This window comes from Equus przewalskii, chromosome 1 (genome assembly GCF_037783145.1).
Source record: "Equus przewalskii isolate Varuska chromosome 1, EquPr2, whole genome shotgun sequence".
Taxonomy (NCBI): Eukaryota; Metazoa; Chordata; class Mammalia; order Perissodactyla; family Equidae; genus Equus; species Equus przewalskii.
Genome location: NC_091831.1, coordinates 140,111,241 through 140,127,014, shown reverse-complemented (window position 1 = coordinate 140,127,014; position 15,774 = coordinate 140,111,241). Strand labels below are relative to the sequence as shown.

Sequence of the window (15,774 nt, the reverse complement as noted above, 5' to 3'; positions counted from 1 at the left end):
TTGGTTTAGTTCTACATGATTGATCCATTTATATGCTAAAGGGAATAGATATTTGTCTTCCTATTTAAAGTTCGATGATATGTTCTATTCACTTTATGAAATTAAAAAATACTTAGACTTTACTATATGATCCAACAATTCTACTTGTGGATATATATCCAAAAGAATTGAGAGCAGGGCCTCAAAGAGATATTTGTACACCTATGTTCGTAGCAATAGCCAAAAAATGGAAGCAACCCAAGTGTGCATCACCAGATGAATGGATAAATGTGTATGTACATACAAGTAGAATATTATTCAGCCTTAAAAAGGAAGGAAATTCTGACACATGCTGCAACACAGATGAACCTTGAGGACTCTATGCTAAGTGAAATAAGCCAGTCACAAAAGGACACATACTGTATGATTCCATTTGTGTAAGGTACCTAGAGAGGTCAAATTCATAGAGGTAGGAAGTAGAGTGGTGGTTGCTAGGAGGCTGGGGGGCAGGGGGAGAGTTATTGTTTAAATGGGTACAGAGTTTCAGTCTGCAAGGTGAAGAGAGTTCTGGAGATTGGTTGCACAACAGTGTAAATAGACCTAATGCCACTTACCCATAAACTTAAAAATGGTTAAGATGGTAGATTTTATGTATATTTCATCACAATTTTTAAAATATTTAGGCCTTTTATAAAACATCTTTATAAGACATTGCCTTTGTTTTTGTTAAGAACTTTGTTGAGGTATAATTTGCATACCATAAAATTCACCCAATTTTACTGTACAGTTCAGTGATTTCAGTTCAAAGCTGTGAAACAATTATTAACTCAATTCAATTTTAGAACATTTCCATCCCACCAGAAAGATTTCTGTGCCCAGTTGTAGTCACTCCCTGTTCCTACCCTCTCTGTCTCCATAGAGTTGCCTTCTCTGGGCAGTTCATGTAAATAAATAAAGATCTATGTGTATGTGTATATATATATAATTTTTTGCATATGTCTTCTTTCACCTAGCATACTTTTTTGAGAGTCTCATGCTGTGGCGTGTTTCAGTAGTTTATTCCTTTGTATGGCTGAGTATTCCACTGTGTGGATATGCCACATTTTATTCACCCATCAGTTGGCGCACATTTGCATTGCTTCTACTTTGGCACTATAATGAATGATGCTGCTATGAACATTAGCATACAAGTCTTTGTGTGGAAATATGTTTTCACCTTTCTTTTGGGTTGATATCTAGAAGTGGAATTGTATTTGTGCTTTTGTCTTTTTAAAGAAACTTAAAAAAAACCACCACCATTGTAGGCTCATGCACACACACTCATTTTCCTCTTGCTGTGGTACTTTTGGGACTTGGAGAAAAATGTATATTGTTCTTCATCTTTGAACTTGTTTTAAAAATTATTAATGGCAGCCAACACAAGGCTTTTTGGTTCTTGGGTATGAGTAGCTTAAGTTTGTATGTGGCAAAATTGAACTGAAAAATCAGATTTTCTTTTCTTTTTCCTTTTTTTAACTAGGCTCGAGAACCTTTAACAAGAGCACGAAGTGAAGAAATGGGAAGGATCGTACCAGGACTGCCTTCAGGCTGGGCCAAGGTAAAACTCAAAATCAGCACAGAAATAAATAACATGGTTAAAAAGCCCTTTTTTTATTTATTTTACATCTTCTCTAATGCAGAGTCAATTCTGTTTCTTCTTTGTAGAGGGAAACATAGCTCGTTTCCCTAATTACTGCAGGGTTAGGTTTCTCAATATCCAGCCTGTGATGCTGGCTACAATGTGTCAACATTCCTGGTCTCTGTCATTTAGAAACAGTATGTTACTTTAAAACCTAAAGTTCTTTGGAAACTTAATTATACAAGTGATTATCACTATTTTACTTAAATTATTTTATCCAAAAGCAAATTTAGCAGAGGAAAACTGTAGAGTGATTTTTTTTTTTTTTTTTTTTTTTTGGTGAGGAAGATTGGCTGAGCTAACATCTCTTGCCAGTCTTCCTCTATTTTGTATGTGGGATGTTGCCACAGCATGGCTTGCTGAGCAGTGTATAGGCCTATGCCTGGGATCCAGACCCACAAACCCTGGCCTGCAGAAGGAGAGTGCGCAAACTTAACCACTACAACACTGGGCCAGCCCTGATGAGTGATTTTTCTTGTTCATGTAATGGTCCTTGTTTTTTGACCTGTTTTCTTTTTTCTTTCCCATCTAAGTTTCTTGACCCCATCACTGGAACTTTTCGTTATTATCATTCACCCACCAACACTGTTCATATGTATCCACCGGAAATGGCTCCTTCATCTGCACCTCCTTCCACTCCTCCAACTCATAAAGCCAAGCCACAGATTCCTGCAGAGCGGGACAGGGAGCCATCCAAACTGAAGCGCTCCTACTCCTCCCCAGACATAACCCAGGCCATTCAAGAGGAAGAGAAGAGGAAGCCAGCAGTGACTCCAACCGTTAATCGGGAAAACAAGTAAGTTTATCCTAACTCCTAGAACTTGAATAATCTGCTGTATATGAAAACCTCTGCTCGAAACATATCAGCTTATTAATGTCAGGGAGTCAGAAATTTCTGTGGATGGCTGTGCCAGCTGTTGTTATTTACCACAGAGGAAAAAGGAAATGAATGGATTAAATGTCCTTGGTTTTTCTCCAAAGTGCTAATTTAAATATATCAAAGAAGATTATAAGTATTAATGTAGATATAAAAGTATAAATGTTATTATATTTTAAGGCAGCATGCTATAGACATCCTAGAAGTTTTCCATAAACCTCTTGTGGTCCCTAAATCTTCCTTTGAAGACGATAATTTATAGGATTGTTGAGTTTATCTTGTTACAGCTCTCAAATTCCAAACTTTTTTTAGCTCCGTCAGTAATGTGGGAGCAAAAAGTATTAAAATAACAAGCCTTGTAGTGTGTGTCGGCTCCTAATCCTTATTCTGTTCTCTTTTCCTGCAGTGCATTTCTGTTCACAACTAGTGATCAATAAGTTCATTTAAGTTTCCCAAGACAGTATCTCATTTAGGTATATTCCCAGCTTTATCTCTTTTTGAATATGCTAATGCTCCTGGCTTACGATTAATAGGGTTATGAGGAGATAATTTTCACGTCTATTTACCACTTCTCATCTTTACTTTTTTGGGGAGGGGAGTAAATGGAAGTATGAATAAATGGGTTTGTCTTTCTGTTTATAATATATACTCTCTTAATTGCTAAAGAATTCCAACTTTGGTAGCACTCGAGAAAGTAGCTGGTATATTTTCCTCCTGAGAACGTAACCCTGCCAGGTGAGGACTTAATTGGAGGATATCTTTTTAATTTTGTAGCTCTGGTTAAAGATTTCAGGGCTCACTATTAAAACTGGTGAAACTTAATTCCTTCCGACTTCATCATTCTTACTGAAGTTTGTTAATTTGGCAGAGTTTTAAAGACTATCACATATGCAGTTCAGGTATTTTTATATGTATTTAGTAAAGAAAGAGCACAAGCGTGCATGCACCTGAGCAGGCATAAAGAAAAGCTGATTGAAATATAGTTTAGTGTGTTCTCAGTGTTCCTTTCAGGGGTGGAAGTATGCTTAGGATCAATAATAATGAAAGACGTATCAGTTAAGATTTTTCTTAATGCTATAGCATTTCTAGAAGTTTCACATATTAATCAAATACACTAAATAACAAAAGCATTGGAGCCATTCTCTAGTCCTTTGCTGTTCAGTAGACACGTTGATAGGAGCGTTCTGTATCTGTGATAATGGAAATGTTCTGTATTTGTGCTGTCCAGTATGGTAGCGGCTATTTCACATTGTGGCTAGAGTAACTGAGGAGCTGGGTTCTTAATTTTGTTTATATTTAAATAGCCACCTGTGGCTACTGGCTACCATATTTGTCAGCTCAGCTCTAGACTTTAGGTAATAGTACTCAAATAACCTTTGCCTACTTTAGTATCTTCTCCACGGTAATATATGTTTTTTTTTTTGATTCCTTGTTTGGCATTCTGGTTGAGTTCAAGTTTAGTAATGCTAAACTTTCCAGAATTATTTAAAGGAGTTTGAAAGAGCCTTCTCTACTAGAAGACTCTACCTCTTGAGAAGCCAGAGACTCTGTCTCAGGGTGTCTATAAGAACCATGGACCCACATAAGAGGTTAAAGGTTTTTGTTTCCTGGGAGGGTCACAGAACATAACGAGTGTTACCTAGATACTGAAAGACCCACCACCTTAGAAGTGAACTATTTACGAAATTACTTTGTCCTGTGGTGCAGATGCTGAAGTTTGCTGCCATTTGTACTATGAACCTTACTTTCAGATGCTTTGCCTCTTGAGACATCTTGTTCGCTTTTGAGACATCTTGTCTGCTTTTTCTTCCTCAGGCCAACAGGCTACCCTAAAGCTGAAATCACAAGGCTTTCTGCTTCTCAAATTCGGAACCTCAATCCTGTGTTTGGAGGATCTGGACCAGCTCTCACTGGACTTCGTAATTTAGGAAATACTTGTTACATGAACTCAATCCTGCAGTGCTTGTGTAATGCTCCACATTTGGCTGATTATTTCAACCGAAACTGTTACCAGGATGATATTAACAGGTAAATTTCCTACTTTTTACAATATAATATTAAAAGGGTAATCTAACCACACTTCCTTACCACCCAGCTCCAGAGAAGTCAAATTAGGAAAGGAGAATATAGAGGAAAGCCTCCTCTGGCTGGTAAAGGACAGACAGGAAGGGAGCAGCGCAGGGGGCAGAACCTCCCTGTCAAGAACTGGAGCCTATTTGGCTGCGGGGCCAGCAGCCAAAAAGAAGCAGGTTGAAGGGGTGTGATCAAAGTAAGATTCAGATGAGTATTTGGCAATAAACCTGTGACTAAGTAAGTATTTTAGTGTAGGATTACAGTATGTGAATAGTTTAATGTTGACATCAAGAACCCACTGTGCCTTGACTTCTTAAATTTTCCTCTATTGCTTTTTTTTCTAACTTCACTTTTATTTGCAAAGGTCAAATTTGTTGGGGCATAAAGGTGAAGTGGCAGAAGAATTTGGCATCATCATGAAAGCTCTGTGGACGGGACAGTACAGGTATATCAGTCCTAAAGACTTTAAAATCACCATTGGGAAGATCAATGACCAGTTTGCAGGATACAGCCAGCAAGATTCACAAGAACTGCTTCTGTTCCTAATGGATGGTCTCCATGAAGATCTAAATAAAGTAAGAAATTCGATTTTTCTGAGTTGCAGAGGCTCTTTAGGGTTGCTCCACACTATAATTGCTTTTGTAGCAATTTAAAATTGTAGTTGTGCCAAGGCATCAGACAATAAAACAAATGTATGTCTAATATTTGAAAAGAAGTATATTCAATTTGTATTTACTCACTAAAATGTTAACAGGTGGTGTTGTGAGAGATTTGTAAATGTTAAAATAGTTGGAGATAATTGTATTTGTGACCCACATGTATGTGACAGTGAAATCATAAACATGATTTTCTCAAAGATGAGCTATAGACAGCCTGAACATCTTTATTTGTGTTCATTATATTTCTATATTATATATTATTGCATATTTTATATATTTATTATATTATGTGTATATTATACTATATCCTATTCTTAATTCCTTTTTCTGAAATAAGAATTACTGTGTGTAACCAGATGACTCATGAGAAAAGTTACTGTTGAAGCATGTATTTGTGCATAAATGACCAGTCTCCCTTTGTATACTATGGCTTGTTTTTAGCACCAAGCTCTCCTCTCTCTTTCAGATACCTTTGGGATCACCATTCTTACCACTGAACATATATATATACACATATATACACACATACATATATTTTATGTACATATATATGTGTGTGTCCATCCATGAGACTAGGACAGTAAAAAAACATCTGTCTAGTTGTAGCCCTAACAACCAGCTATATGTGGGATATCTTATTCAAAACCAGTCTTTTCAGCTTTTTAAATAAACTTTATTAAGAAATTCTAACAAGTCACACTCTTTTAATAAAGTGGGGTTTTGGTTTTTTGGGGGAAGTTTTTTTGGCTAGAATTTTTTTGTAGCACTTAACAAGATTAGAATTCCTTTATGAAAAGAGCCAGAAGTGTTTCTAAATTTGCAGAGTGTTTGTACACATTTTGTTTGTACACATTTAACAGTGTTTCAATTTTATATTTAAACGTTGACTTTGAGATATTAATATAGAGTTTAAATAATCTTGTTTCTAGGCTGATAATCGGAAGAGACATAAAGAAGAAAATAATGATCATCTCGATGACTTTAAAGCTGCAGAACATGCTTGGCAGAAACACAAGCAGCTCAATGAATCTATTATTGTTGCACTTTTTCAGGGTCAATTCAAATCCACAGTACAGTGCCTCACCTGTCACAAAAAGTCTAGGACATTTGAGGCTTTCATGTATTTGTCTCTACCCCTAGCATCCACGAGTAAATGTACATTACAGGTAAGTTTAAGATTGAGAGGAAATGATTTGTTGAGTTAAAATGCTGTCTATGTGCATATACAAATGTGCTTTATTCAGCAATTTATTTCTTTCTTTACCCCATAAACGTTTCATAGGTAAAACTCACACAAATTCTGTTTTAATTAGGCCTATGTAGATTAGAAAGAAACATTTTCAAAAAAAAAAAAAATGTTCCCTTTTTAAGGGTACTTTCCTATTAAATATTCTTTCAGAGTTGATAAATAATATGTTTTTTAAAATTTGTATTTTGAAGAAGTTTTATAAGTTGATTTTGAAAATTATATATTGACTTTAATATAGGTCCACTTTTTATAAGAGTTTGCTCTACATGGGGATAGGAGGGAAATATGCTGTTTTCCACACAACAGTAATGTGATTTCAATAGCTTGTTGATAGCTTTAGTCCTAGCTTCCTCGAGAATATCATTTCTTCCAGCAAGACTTCCCTGAGCCGCCAGGGCGTTCATGTGAGCTCTCAGGACACGCAGTACTGCTCACCACGCTCTGCTGTCACCGTTGGCTATCTTGTCTGCATTCCTCCCTAGATTATAAACTTGGTGAGGGCAGGAACTTTTGTTCTAGTTTACTGTTGTAGCCCTCACGCCTGGCAGAGTAACTTACTGCATAGATGCTCAATGCTACAGTGTGGAAGAAATGACTTAATGAGTACCTGCTGCTTGCTTTTGCTTCCAGGATTGCCTTAGGTTATTTTCCAAAGAAGAAAAACTCACAGATAACAACAGGTTCTACTGCAGTCATTGCAGAGCTCGGCGGGACTCTCTAAAAAAGATAGAAATCTGGAAGTTGCCACCTGTCCTTTTAGTGCATCTGAAACGGTAAAGGGGACAGATTTTTCTACCTATTTAGTACAATGTAGATGAAGAAATTTCCTTTATTCTAAGTCACTTCCTTGTACTGCCTGCTAAGGATGCATAACAAAGGAAGACTACCTGGTTAGGGTGTCTCTAGGGAAATAAGGCAGAAATCCAGTTCACCTTCGTGTTTGCAAGAACAGATGACAGCACCACTCTTTCATGTAATTCCGTCTTGAAAAATCAATGAAACTAAATGATTGCATTTCAAATATAAAAAATTTAAATCATTGCAAATATCAAGTGAAAATGTATAAAAATAATGTTATACGGTATAACTCTAACACAAATTATTAGCAGATAAAATTTATCATTCAAACAATGAACTAAACATAGCAGGATTTAATCCTGTGCTGAAAATAAAATAGGATTTTTTGTTAATTCTTTTTTTTTAGTCATTTTATTAAGGTCATAATGGTTTATAACATTGTGTAATTTCAGGTGGACATTGTTATATATCAGTTTCTGTATAGACTACATCATGCTCACCACCAGTATCTAGTTTTTATCCATGACCATGTATATGTGCCCCTTTACCCTTCTCACCCGCTCCTCACCTCCTTCCCCTGTGGTTCTCCTTATTTATGTGTTTATCTTCCACATGAGTGAAATCAGTGTTTGTATTTCTCTGTCTGGTTTATTTTGCTTAACATAATACCCTCAGGGTCCATCCATGTTGTTGCACATGGGAGAATTTCATCTTTTTATGGCTGAATAGTATTCCATTGTATATATACCACATCTTCTTTATCCATTCATCCATTGATGGGCACTTGGGTTGCTTTCATGTCTTGGCTATTGTGAATAATGCTGCAATGAACATAGGGGTGCATAAGTCTCTTTGTATTGTTGATTTCAAGTTCTTTGGATAAATACCTTGTGCTGGGATAGCTGGGTCATATGGTATTTCTATTTTTAATTTTTTGAGGAATCTCCATACTGTTTTCTTTAGTGGCTGCACCAGTTTGCCCTCCCACCAGCAGTTTATGAGGGTTCCCTTTTCTCCACATCCTCTCCAACATTTATTTTTTGTCTTGTTAATTATAGCCATTCTGACAGGTACAAGGTGACACCTCATTGTAATTTTGATTTGCATTTCTTTAAGGATTAGTGATGTTGAACATCTTTTCATGTGCCTGGTGGCCATCTGTATGTCTTTGGAAAAATGTCTTCATACTTTCTGCCCATTTTTTGATTGGATTTTTTGGAGTTTTTTTGAGTTGTATGAGTTCTTTATACATTTTGGAAATTGACCCCTTGTCAGATATATGATTTGCAAATATTTTCTCCCAGTTGGTGGGTTGTCTTTTTGTTTTGTTCATGGTTTCCTTTGCCTTGCAGAAGCTTTTTCAGTCTGATGTAGTCCCATTTGTTAATTTTTTCTTTTACTTCCCTTGCCCGAGTAGACATGGTATTCGAAAAGATGCTGCTAAGACCAATGTCAAAGAGCGTACTGCCTACATTTTCTTCTAGGAGTTTTATGGTTTCAGGTCTTACCTTCAAGTCTTTAATCCATTTTGAGTTAGTTTTTGTGTATGGTGTAAGATAATAGTCTGCTTTCATTTTTTGCACAAGGCTGTCCAGTTTTCCCAACATCATTTATTGAAGAGACTTTCCTTTCTCCATTGTATGTTCTTGGCTCCTTTGTCAGAGGTTGACTGACCATAGATGTGTGGTTTTATTTCTGGGCTCTCAATTCTGTTCTTTCGATCTGTGTGTCTATTTTTGTGCCAGTACCATGCTGTTTTGATTACTATGGCTTTGGTAGTGTCTTTTGAAGTCAGAGATTGTGATGCCTCCAGCTTTGTTCTTTTTTTTCAGGATTGCTTTAGCTCTTTGGGGTCTTTTGTTTTTCCATATAAATTTTAGGATTGTTTATTCTATTTCCATGAAGAATGTCACTGGGATTCTGATTGGAATTACATTGAATCTGTAGATTGCTTTAGGCAATATGAGATTTTGACTGGGTTTATTTTTCCGATCCATGAGCATGGAATCTTTCTATTTCTTTATGTCATCTTTGATTTCTTTCAGTAATGTCTTACAGTTTTCAGTGTATAGATCTTTCACTTCCTTGGTTAAATTTATTCCTAGATATTTTATTCTTTTTGTTGCGATTGTAAATGGGATTGTATTCTTGACTTCTCTTTCTGCCAGTTTGTTATTAGTGTATAGAATTGCAAGTGATTTTTTGATGTTGATTTTGTACCCTGCAACTTTGCTGTACTTGTTGGTTATTTCCAATAGTTTTGTGATGGATTCTTTAGGGTTTTCTATAACAGAATGATGTCCACAAACAGCGAGAGTTTCTGTCTTCCTTTCCAATTTGGATTCCTTTTATTTATTTTTCTTGCCTAATTTCTCTGGCCAAAACCTCCAGTACTGTGTTGAATAGGAGTGGCAAGAGTGGGCACCCTTGTCTTGTTCCTGTTCTCAGAGGAAGGGCTTTCAGTTTTTCACCGTTAAGTATGATGTTGTCTGTGTGTTTGTCATGTATGGCCTTTATTATGTTGAGGTACTTTCCTTCTATGCCCATTTTATTGAGCGTTTTTGTCATAAATGGATGTTGGATCTTGTCAGATAACTTTCTCTGCAGCTGTTGAAATGATCATGTGATTTTTATTCCTCGTTCATTAATGTGGTTTATGACATTGATTGATCTGCAGGTGTTGAACCATCCCTGCATCACGGTGTAAATCTCACTTGGTCGTGGTGTGTGATCCCTTTAATATATTGCTGTATTTGATTTGACGATATTTTGTTGAGGAATTCTCCATCTATGTTCGTTAGCAATATTGGCTTCTAATTTTCCTTCTTTGTGTTGTCCTTGTCTGGCTTTGGTATCAGGGTGATGTTGGCCTCATAGATTGAGTTAGGAAGTGTTCCAGCTTCTTCAGTTTTTGGAATAGTTTGAGAAGAATAGGTATTAAGTCTTCTTTGAATGTTTGCTAGAATTCTCCAGAGAAGCCATTTAGTCCTGGACTTTTGTTTTTTGGGGGGTTTTTGACTGCTGTTTGTATCTCTTAACTTGTGTATGATCTATTCAGATTCTTTATTTCTTGGTTCAGTTTTGGGAGGTTGTATGAGTCTAAGAATTTATCCATTTCTTCTAGGTTATCCTATTTGTTAGCATATAGTTTTTCATAGTATTATCTTATAATCCTTTGTATTTCTGTGATATCTATTGTAATTTCTCCTCTTTCATTTTTAGTTTTATTTCTTTGTGCCTTCTCTCTTAGTCCAGCTAAGGTTTGTTAATTTTATCTTCTCAAAGAACCAGGTCTTAGTTTCACTGATCTTTCTGTTGTTTTTTTAATCTCTATTTCATTTATTTTTGCTGTAATTCTTATTATTTCCCTCCTGCTGACTTTGGGCTTTGCTCTTCTTTTTCTGGTTCTATTAGCTGTAGTTTAAGATTATTTATTTGAGATTTTTCTTGTTTGTTGAGGTAGGCATGTATTGCTATAAATTTCTCTCTTAGTACCACTTTTGCCTCATCCTGTAAGAGTTGATATGTTGTGTTTTCATTTTCATTTGTCTCCAGGTATTTTTTTATTTCACCTTTGATTTCTTCATTGATCCAGTGGTTGTTCAATAGCCTATTGTTTAATCTCCACATATTTCCCAACTTTTTTCTTGTAGTTGATTTCTAGCTTCACAGCGTTGTGGTCAGAAAAGATGGTTGGGATGATTTCAATCTTGTTTTTTAATCTGTCCAGCCACTCTGTGTCTTTTGATTGGAGAATTCAATCCATTTACAATTAGAGTGATTTTTAATATATAAGGGCTTACTACTGCCATTCTCTCTCTCGTTTTCTGGTTGTTCTATATTTCGATTGTTTCTTTTCCCTTGTATTTCTGACTGCCATTTAAGTATGGTGGTTTTCTGTGACACTTTTCCCAGTTTTCTCTTTATTTATGGTTTGTGGCTCTGCTCTGATTTTTTGTTTAGTGGTTACCAGGAGGTTTGTATAAAAGATCTCATAGATGAAACAGTCCATTTTCTGATAGTCTCTTATCTCCATTAGCCTAAGCACGTTCCATCCCTTTCCTCTTCCCCTTCTGAGTTATTGTTGTCACAAATTATTCTTTTTTGTATTGTGAGTAAGTAGGAGGGCTTCCTTCATCATTTCTTGGAAGGGAGGTCTAGTGGTGATGAACTTGTCAGCTTTTGTTTATCTGGGAAAGCTTTTATTTCTCTGTTGTATCTGAAAGATACTTTCAGTGAATAGAATATTCTTTGCTGAAAATTTTTGTCTTTCAGTATTTTGAATATATCATTCCACTGTCTCCTAGCCTGTAAGGTGTCTGCCAAGAAATCCACTGAAAGCCTGATGGGGTTCCTTTGTAGGTTATTTTCTTCTGCCTTGCTGCCCTTAATATTTTTTCTTTGTCATAGACTCCTGCCAGTTTTAATATTATATGCCTTGGAGATGATCTTCTTGCATTGATGTAAATAGGAGTTCATGGTTTCATGTACTTGTAAGTCCAGTTCCTTCCCCAGGTTTGGGAACTTCTCAGCGCTTATTTCTTTGATCAAGCTCTCTGCCCCTTTCTCCCTCTTTTCTCCTCCTGGAATACCTATAATCTTTATGTTGCTTTTCCTAATTGAGTCAGATATTTCTTGAAGAATTTCTTCATTTTTTTTAAATCTTAGTTCTCTCTCCTTCTCCACTTGAAGCATTTCTGTATTTCTGTCTTCTAATTCACTAATTCTGTCCTCCAAACAGCTCTGTTTTTTATGGTTTCTACCTTATTTTTTATCTCATTAATTTTCTTGTTCATCTCCAGAATTTCTGTTTGGTTTTTTTCTAGAGCTTCAATCTCTGATGAAGTATTCCTAATGTTATTGAGCTCATTGAACTGTCTGAGTTTTCTTGTAACTCATTGAGTTTCTTTATAGCAACTATTTTGAATTTGCTGTCATTTAGACTGTAAACTTCTGTGACTTCAGGATGGGTTTCTGGAGACTTGTCTTCTTCCTTCTGCTGGGAAGTGTTACTGTTGCTCTTCATAGTGTTTGATGAGTTGGTCCTTTGCTGATGCACTTGTGGTAGTATCAGGTCACAGGTTCCACCTGCCACCACTGGGGGCCAGGGGATGACAGGAGCTGTGTTTTCTGATCTCATGCCATCTGCTGGTAGCTGTGCTGGTAGCACCGCTCTCTGTTTGCATGGGCTGGTGACAGCCACTTAGCAGGTTGTGTTCACACAGGCAGGGCTGCTGCATTCGCAGGTGGTTCGGCTGAGCTACTGCGCTTGTTGGGTGGGGCACTTATGCTGGGACTGAGCTGCCGCCACTTGCTGGAGAGCATTCCCACAGGCAGGGCCGCTGTGGTTCATTGAGCACTCCTGCAGGCCGGGCTGCCACTCTGAAAGCGTTCACACACAGGCCAGGCTGCCCCACCTCCACTTACAGTAGCACTGGGCCGGCCCCTCTGTGAGGATCCATGACGTGGCTTGCTGCCACCAGGGAGAGGAAGGGATGTGCTCACCTAGTTCCACTGCCTCCTGGGGATCCAGGCCACCCACCTTCAGAGGTATGGCCGCAATGCCATTGTTGAATGCAGACATGTTTTTGTCCAGATTTTTCCAGCTGATGAAAAAGATCTAGCCCTGTAGTGGTAGAAGGACTAATGGTGAAGTTGTGAAACGCATCCCAGGATTTTTGCTCTGATTCTTTCGTCTATTTGTAATCTATCTATGGAGCGATAACTTGGAGTCATTTTTTTGAAAACCTTTTTAAAAGGAAGTTTCATCTTTTTATTGAGAGCTGTAGTTTTTGTTTCAAAGAAAGCATTTCTATTTTAATTTGTTTCATCTTGTGTTATTGGAGATTCTTAGGCAGTTACTTATGTTAATTTCAACATTGGCATGTTCAAATTCCTCTTGTGTAAACCAAACAAAAGCTTATTATATCTGTTGTCCTTTTCTTCTTGAGGATTGTGAAGGTATAAACATTCTATAAATGATTACACATTTGTTCTGTTAAAATTTTTAATGCTGCATATTGCTCTTGGAGAATATCTAAAAATATAAATGGTTCAGAATTCAATTTTTAAAAGATAATTCTGAAATAACCATAATACACCAACTAAAATCCCAGTATTTTGGTGTTTAAAGCAGCAGAGTGTGCCAGGATAATGGAGTGCCATGCTTTCAGTCACTAGTCTTCATGCTTGCGCTTTCCAGCTGTGTTTTCCCCAGACATATAAGTTTAAATCTCAAGCAGCTGTCCTCAGTCTTTCCTCCATACTTTGTGGTGCTTAGCATTATAAATATGGCTTTTCAGAACTTTCTACCTCTGTAGAAGATTCATCTAACAGTTCTAACTGGCTTAAGGATAAAGGGACCAAGGTGTGGCCCTGCCTCCACCACTCTAGGTGTTTGACCTTGGGCAAGTCATGTAATGTCTGTGTGCCTCAGTTTCCTCATTTGTAAAATGGAAATGAAACCAAATGTCTTTAACAGGTCCCTGCACTACAAAAATTCTGAGTGTGTGTTTGAAGTGGATTTTATGATTCTGGCTAAAAAATCTAGATTGTTAATGAATGAATTAGAGTTCATTCTGATGTCTTTGGTCTGTCAGTATAATTGCTATAATATTTTGCTCTATAGTTTCTCCTACGATGGCAGATGGAAGCAGAAATTACAGACATCTGTGGACTTCCCATTAGAAAATCTTGACTTGTCACAGTATGTTATTGGTCCAAAGAACAATTTGAAGAAATACAACTTGTTTTCTGTTTCAGTAAGTATCTTATTGAACTAAATACTTTTTCTTTTGACACAAACTAAAAAAACAAGAGTTTCAAGTGGTTCCTTACCTCTTAGGAAAGGAAGAACAATGTAAAGCTTTGAAATTAGAGATAGATTTTAAATAATTCAATTTGCACTAATTTTCTGTCTTGTTTGACACAGAATCATTACGGTGGACTGGACGGAGGCCACTACACTGCCTACTGTAAAAATGCAGCAAGACAGCGGTGGTTTAAATTTGATGATCACGAAGTGTCTGATATCGCCGTTTCTTCTGTGAAATCTTCAGCAGCTTATATCCTCTTTTATACTTCATTGGGACCACGAGCAATTGATGTAGCCACATAAGGAGAAGCAGGTTATAAGCTAGTTATCTTTTAAAAGGCTGAGCGACACAACTCCTGAAATGCTTATAAAGATACTGGATGGCTATAGCTGGCCACTTAGAGGAATTCTAGGACAGTGGGAGTTGTGTTACTATCACCATATATTTCAGGTCAGTGCTATTATCAAAAAACTGACTAATGACATTTAACAAGTATTGCAGTAAGCATTCCTTACAGGTACCATTTAATTCAAAACAAGTTTTTTAGTTTGCTCCAAAGTTAAAATAACTAGCTAAGCATTATTATTCTACTGGTGTAGAAACCATTGTATCCTTTATTTTCCTTTTCACTGTTATGGCCTTTTCACATTTCTAAATCCCAGCTTGATCCTATGAATACTGTAGAATGATGTAAAGCAGATAGGAATGTATGTGTATATATTTATTGCACACTTGCACATCAAATCGATGTACATAGTATAATATGTGGTCCTTTTGTGAAGCCTAGAACTCAGAGGATTGCTTTTTTTTTTTTTCTTTTGGCCTATGAGTAACTACAGTGCTTTCTTAGGGAAATGACAGGGCAAAGCTATTTTTCTGTTAGCTTTGGGCTGTATTTGTGCACTAAATCTTTACTCTAAAAAAATAAGTGGAAACTTTTCTTTAATTTTTTAAAATGAGAATTTTCATTTACACCTACATTAAAATCTTAATGAGAAAAATCATTTAAAACGTTGTAAGTGTTCTGTCTTTAATTTTATATTATCAAACCTAGGACAGTAGCGCTGCAGACTTGATACACACACACTCTTTATCCCACTGCATTGACTTCATATTCAGTTTACTTTTCCTGTTGCCTCAGGACTTGATTCCACTCTTCCTTCAACTTGACCCAGAACTGCATATAGCACTTAGGATTCTCAGAGCTGGGAGTCAAAATAAGATATAACTTAACACCCAGCCTTATTCTATCAAGAGTAGTAAAATTGTTAGGATTAAGATAAAAGGGGATTGAGTCAGGCAAAGTGAACTGCATTACAAACCCCATTTTTACAAAGTGATGTATTAAAAGGGATAGAGGAGTTTAAAATTTATCATTTACGTCAGGGACTCAGTTGCTATAGATGAAGTCAATAAAAACGCTCTGAATAAAAGTAAAATTCTAAAGGTGTTTCTAAAAGATGTCGCTGCTAGTGGACTCGCAGCCAGAAGATGAAAGGATGGGTTTTGAACTGTAAAGTGACAACTTTTCATGTTCTACAATTAGTCTAAGGGACTTACAGTGTCTTGGCTAAGTTATCTAATCAATTAAATATTTTCAAGTCACATTCTTAAGTGCACAGAGCCACTTCAACAAAAGTTATTTT

At 36.6% G+C, this 15,774-nt stretch overlaps 1 protein-coding gene across 2 annotated transcripts in view; it reads left to right on the top strand.

The window, feature by feature from the left end:
- Nucleotides 1–15,139, top strand: part of USP8 (ubiquitin specific peptidase 8) — a 54,583-nt gene extending 39,444 nt beyond the window's left edge. For both annotated transcript variants that reach the window (XM_008513847.2, XM_008513846.2), the window contains 8 exons: nucleotides 1,499–1,576; nucleotides 2,191–2,453; nucleotides 4,350–4,562; nucleotides 4,972–5,182; nucleotides 6,196–6,432; nucleotides 7,146–7,288; nucleotides 13,942–14,074; nucleotides 14,245–15,139. In XM_008513847.2, coding sequence (XP_008512069.1) covers nucleotides 1,499–1,576; nucleotides 2,191–2,453; nucleotides 4,350–4,562; nucleotides 4,972–5,182; nucleotides 6,196–6,432; nucleotides 7,146–7,288; nucleotides 13,942–14,074; nucleotides 14,245–14,430 — 1,464 coding nt within the window. In that variant the 3' untranslated portion in view covers nucleotides 14,431–15,139. The remainder of the gene's footprint in view (nucleotides 1–1,498; nucleotides 1,577–2,190; nucleotides 2,454–4,349; nucleotides 4,563–4,971; nucleotides 5,183–6,195; nucleotides 6,433–7,145; nucleotides 7,289–13,941; nucleotides 14,075–14,244) is intronic.
- The last annotated feature ends 635 nt before the right edge of the window (nucleotides 15,140–15,774 follow it).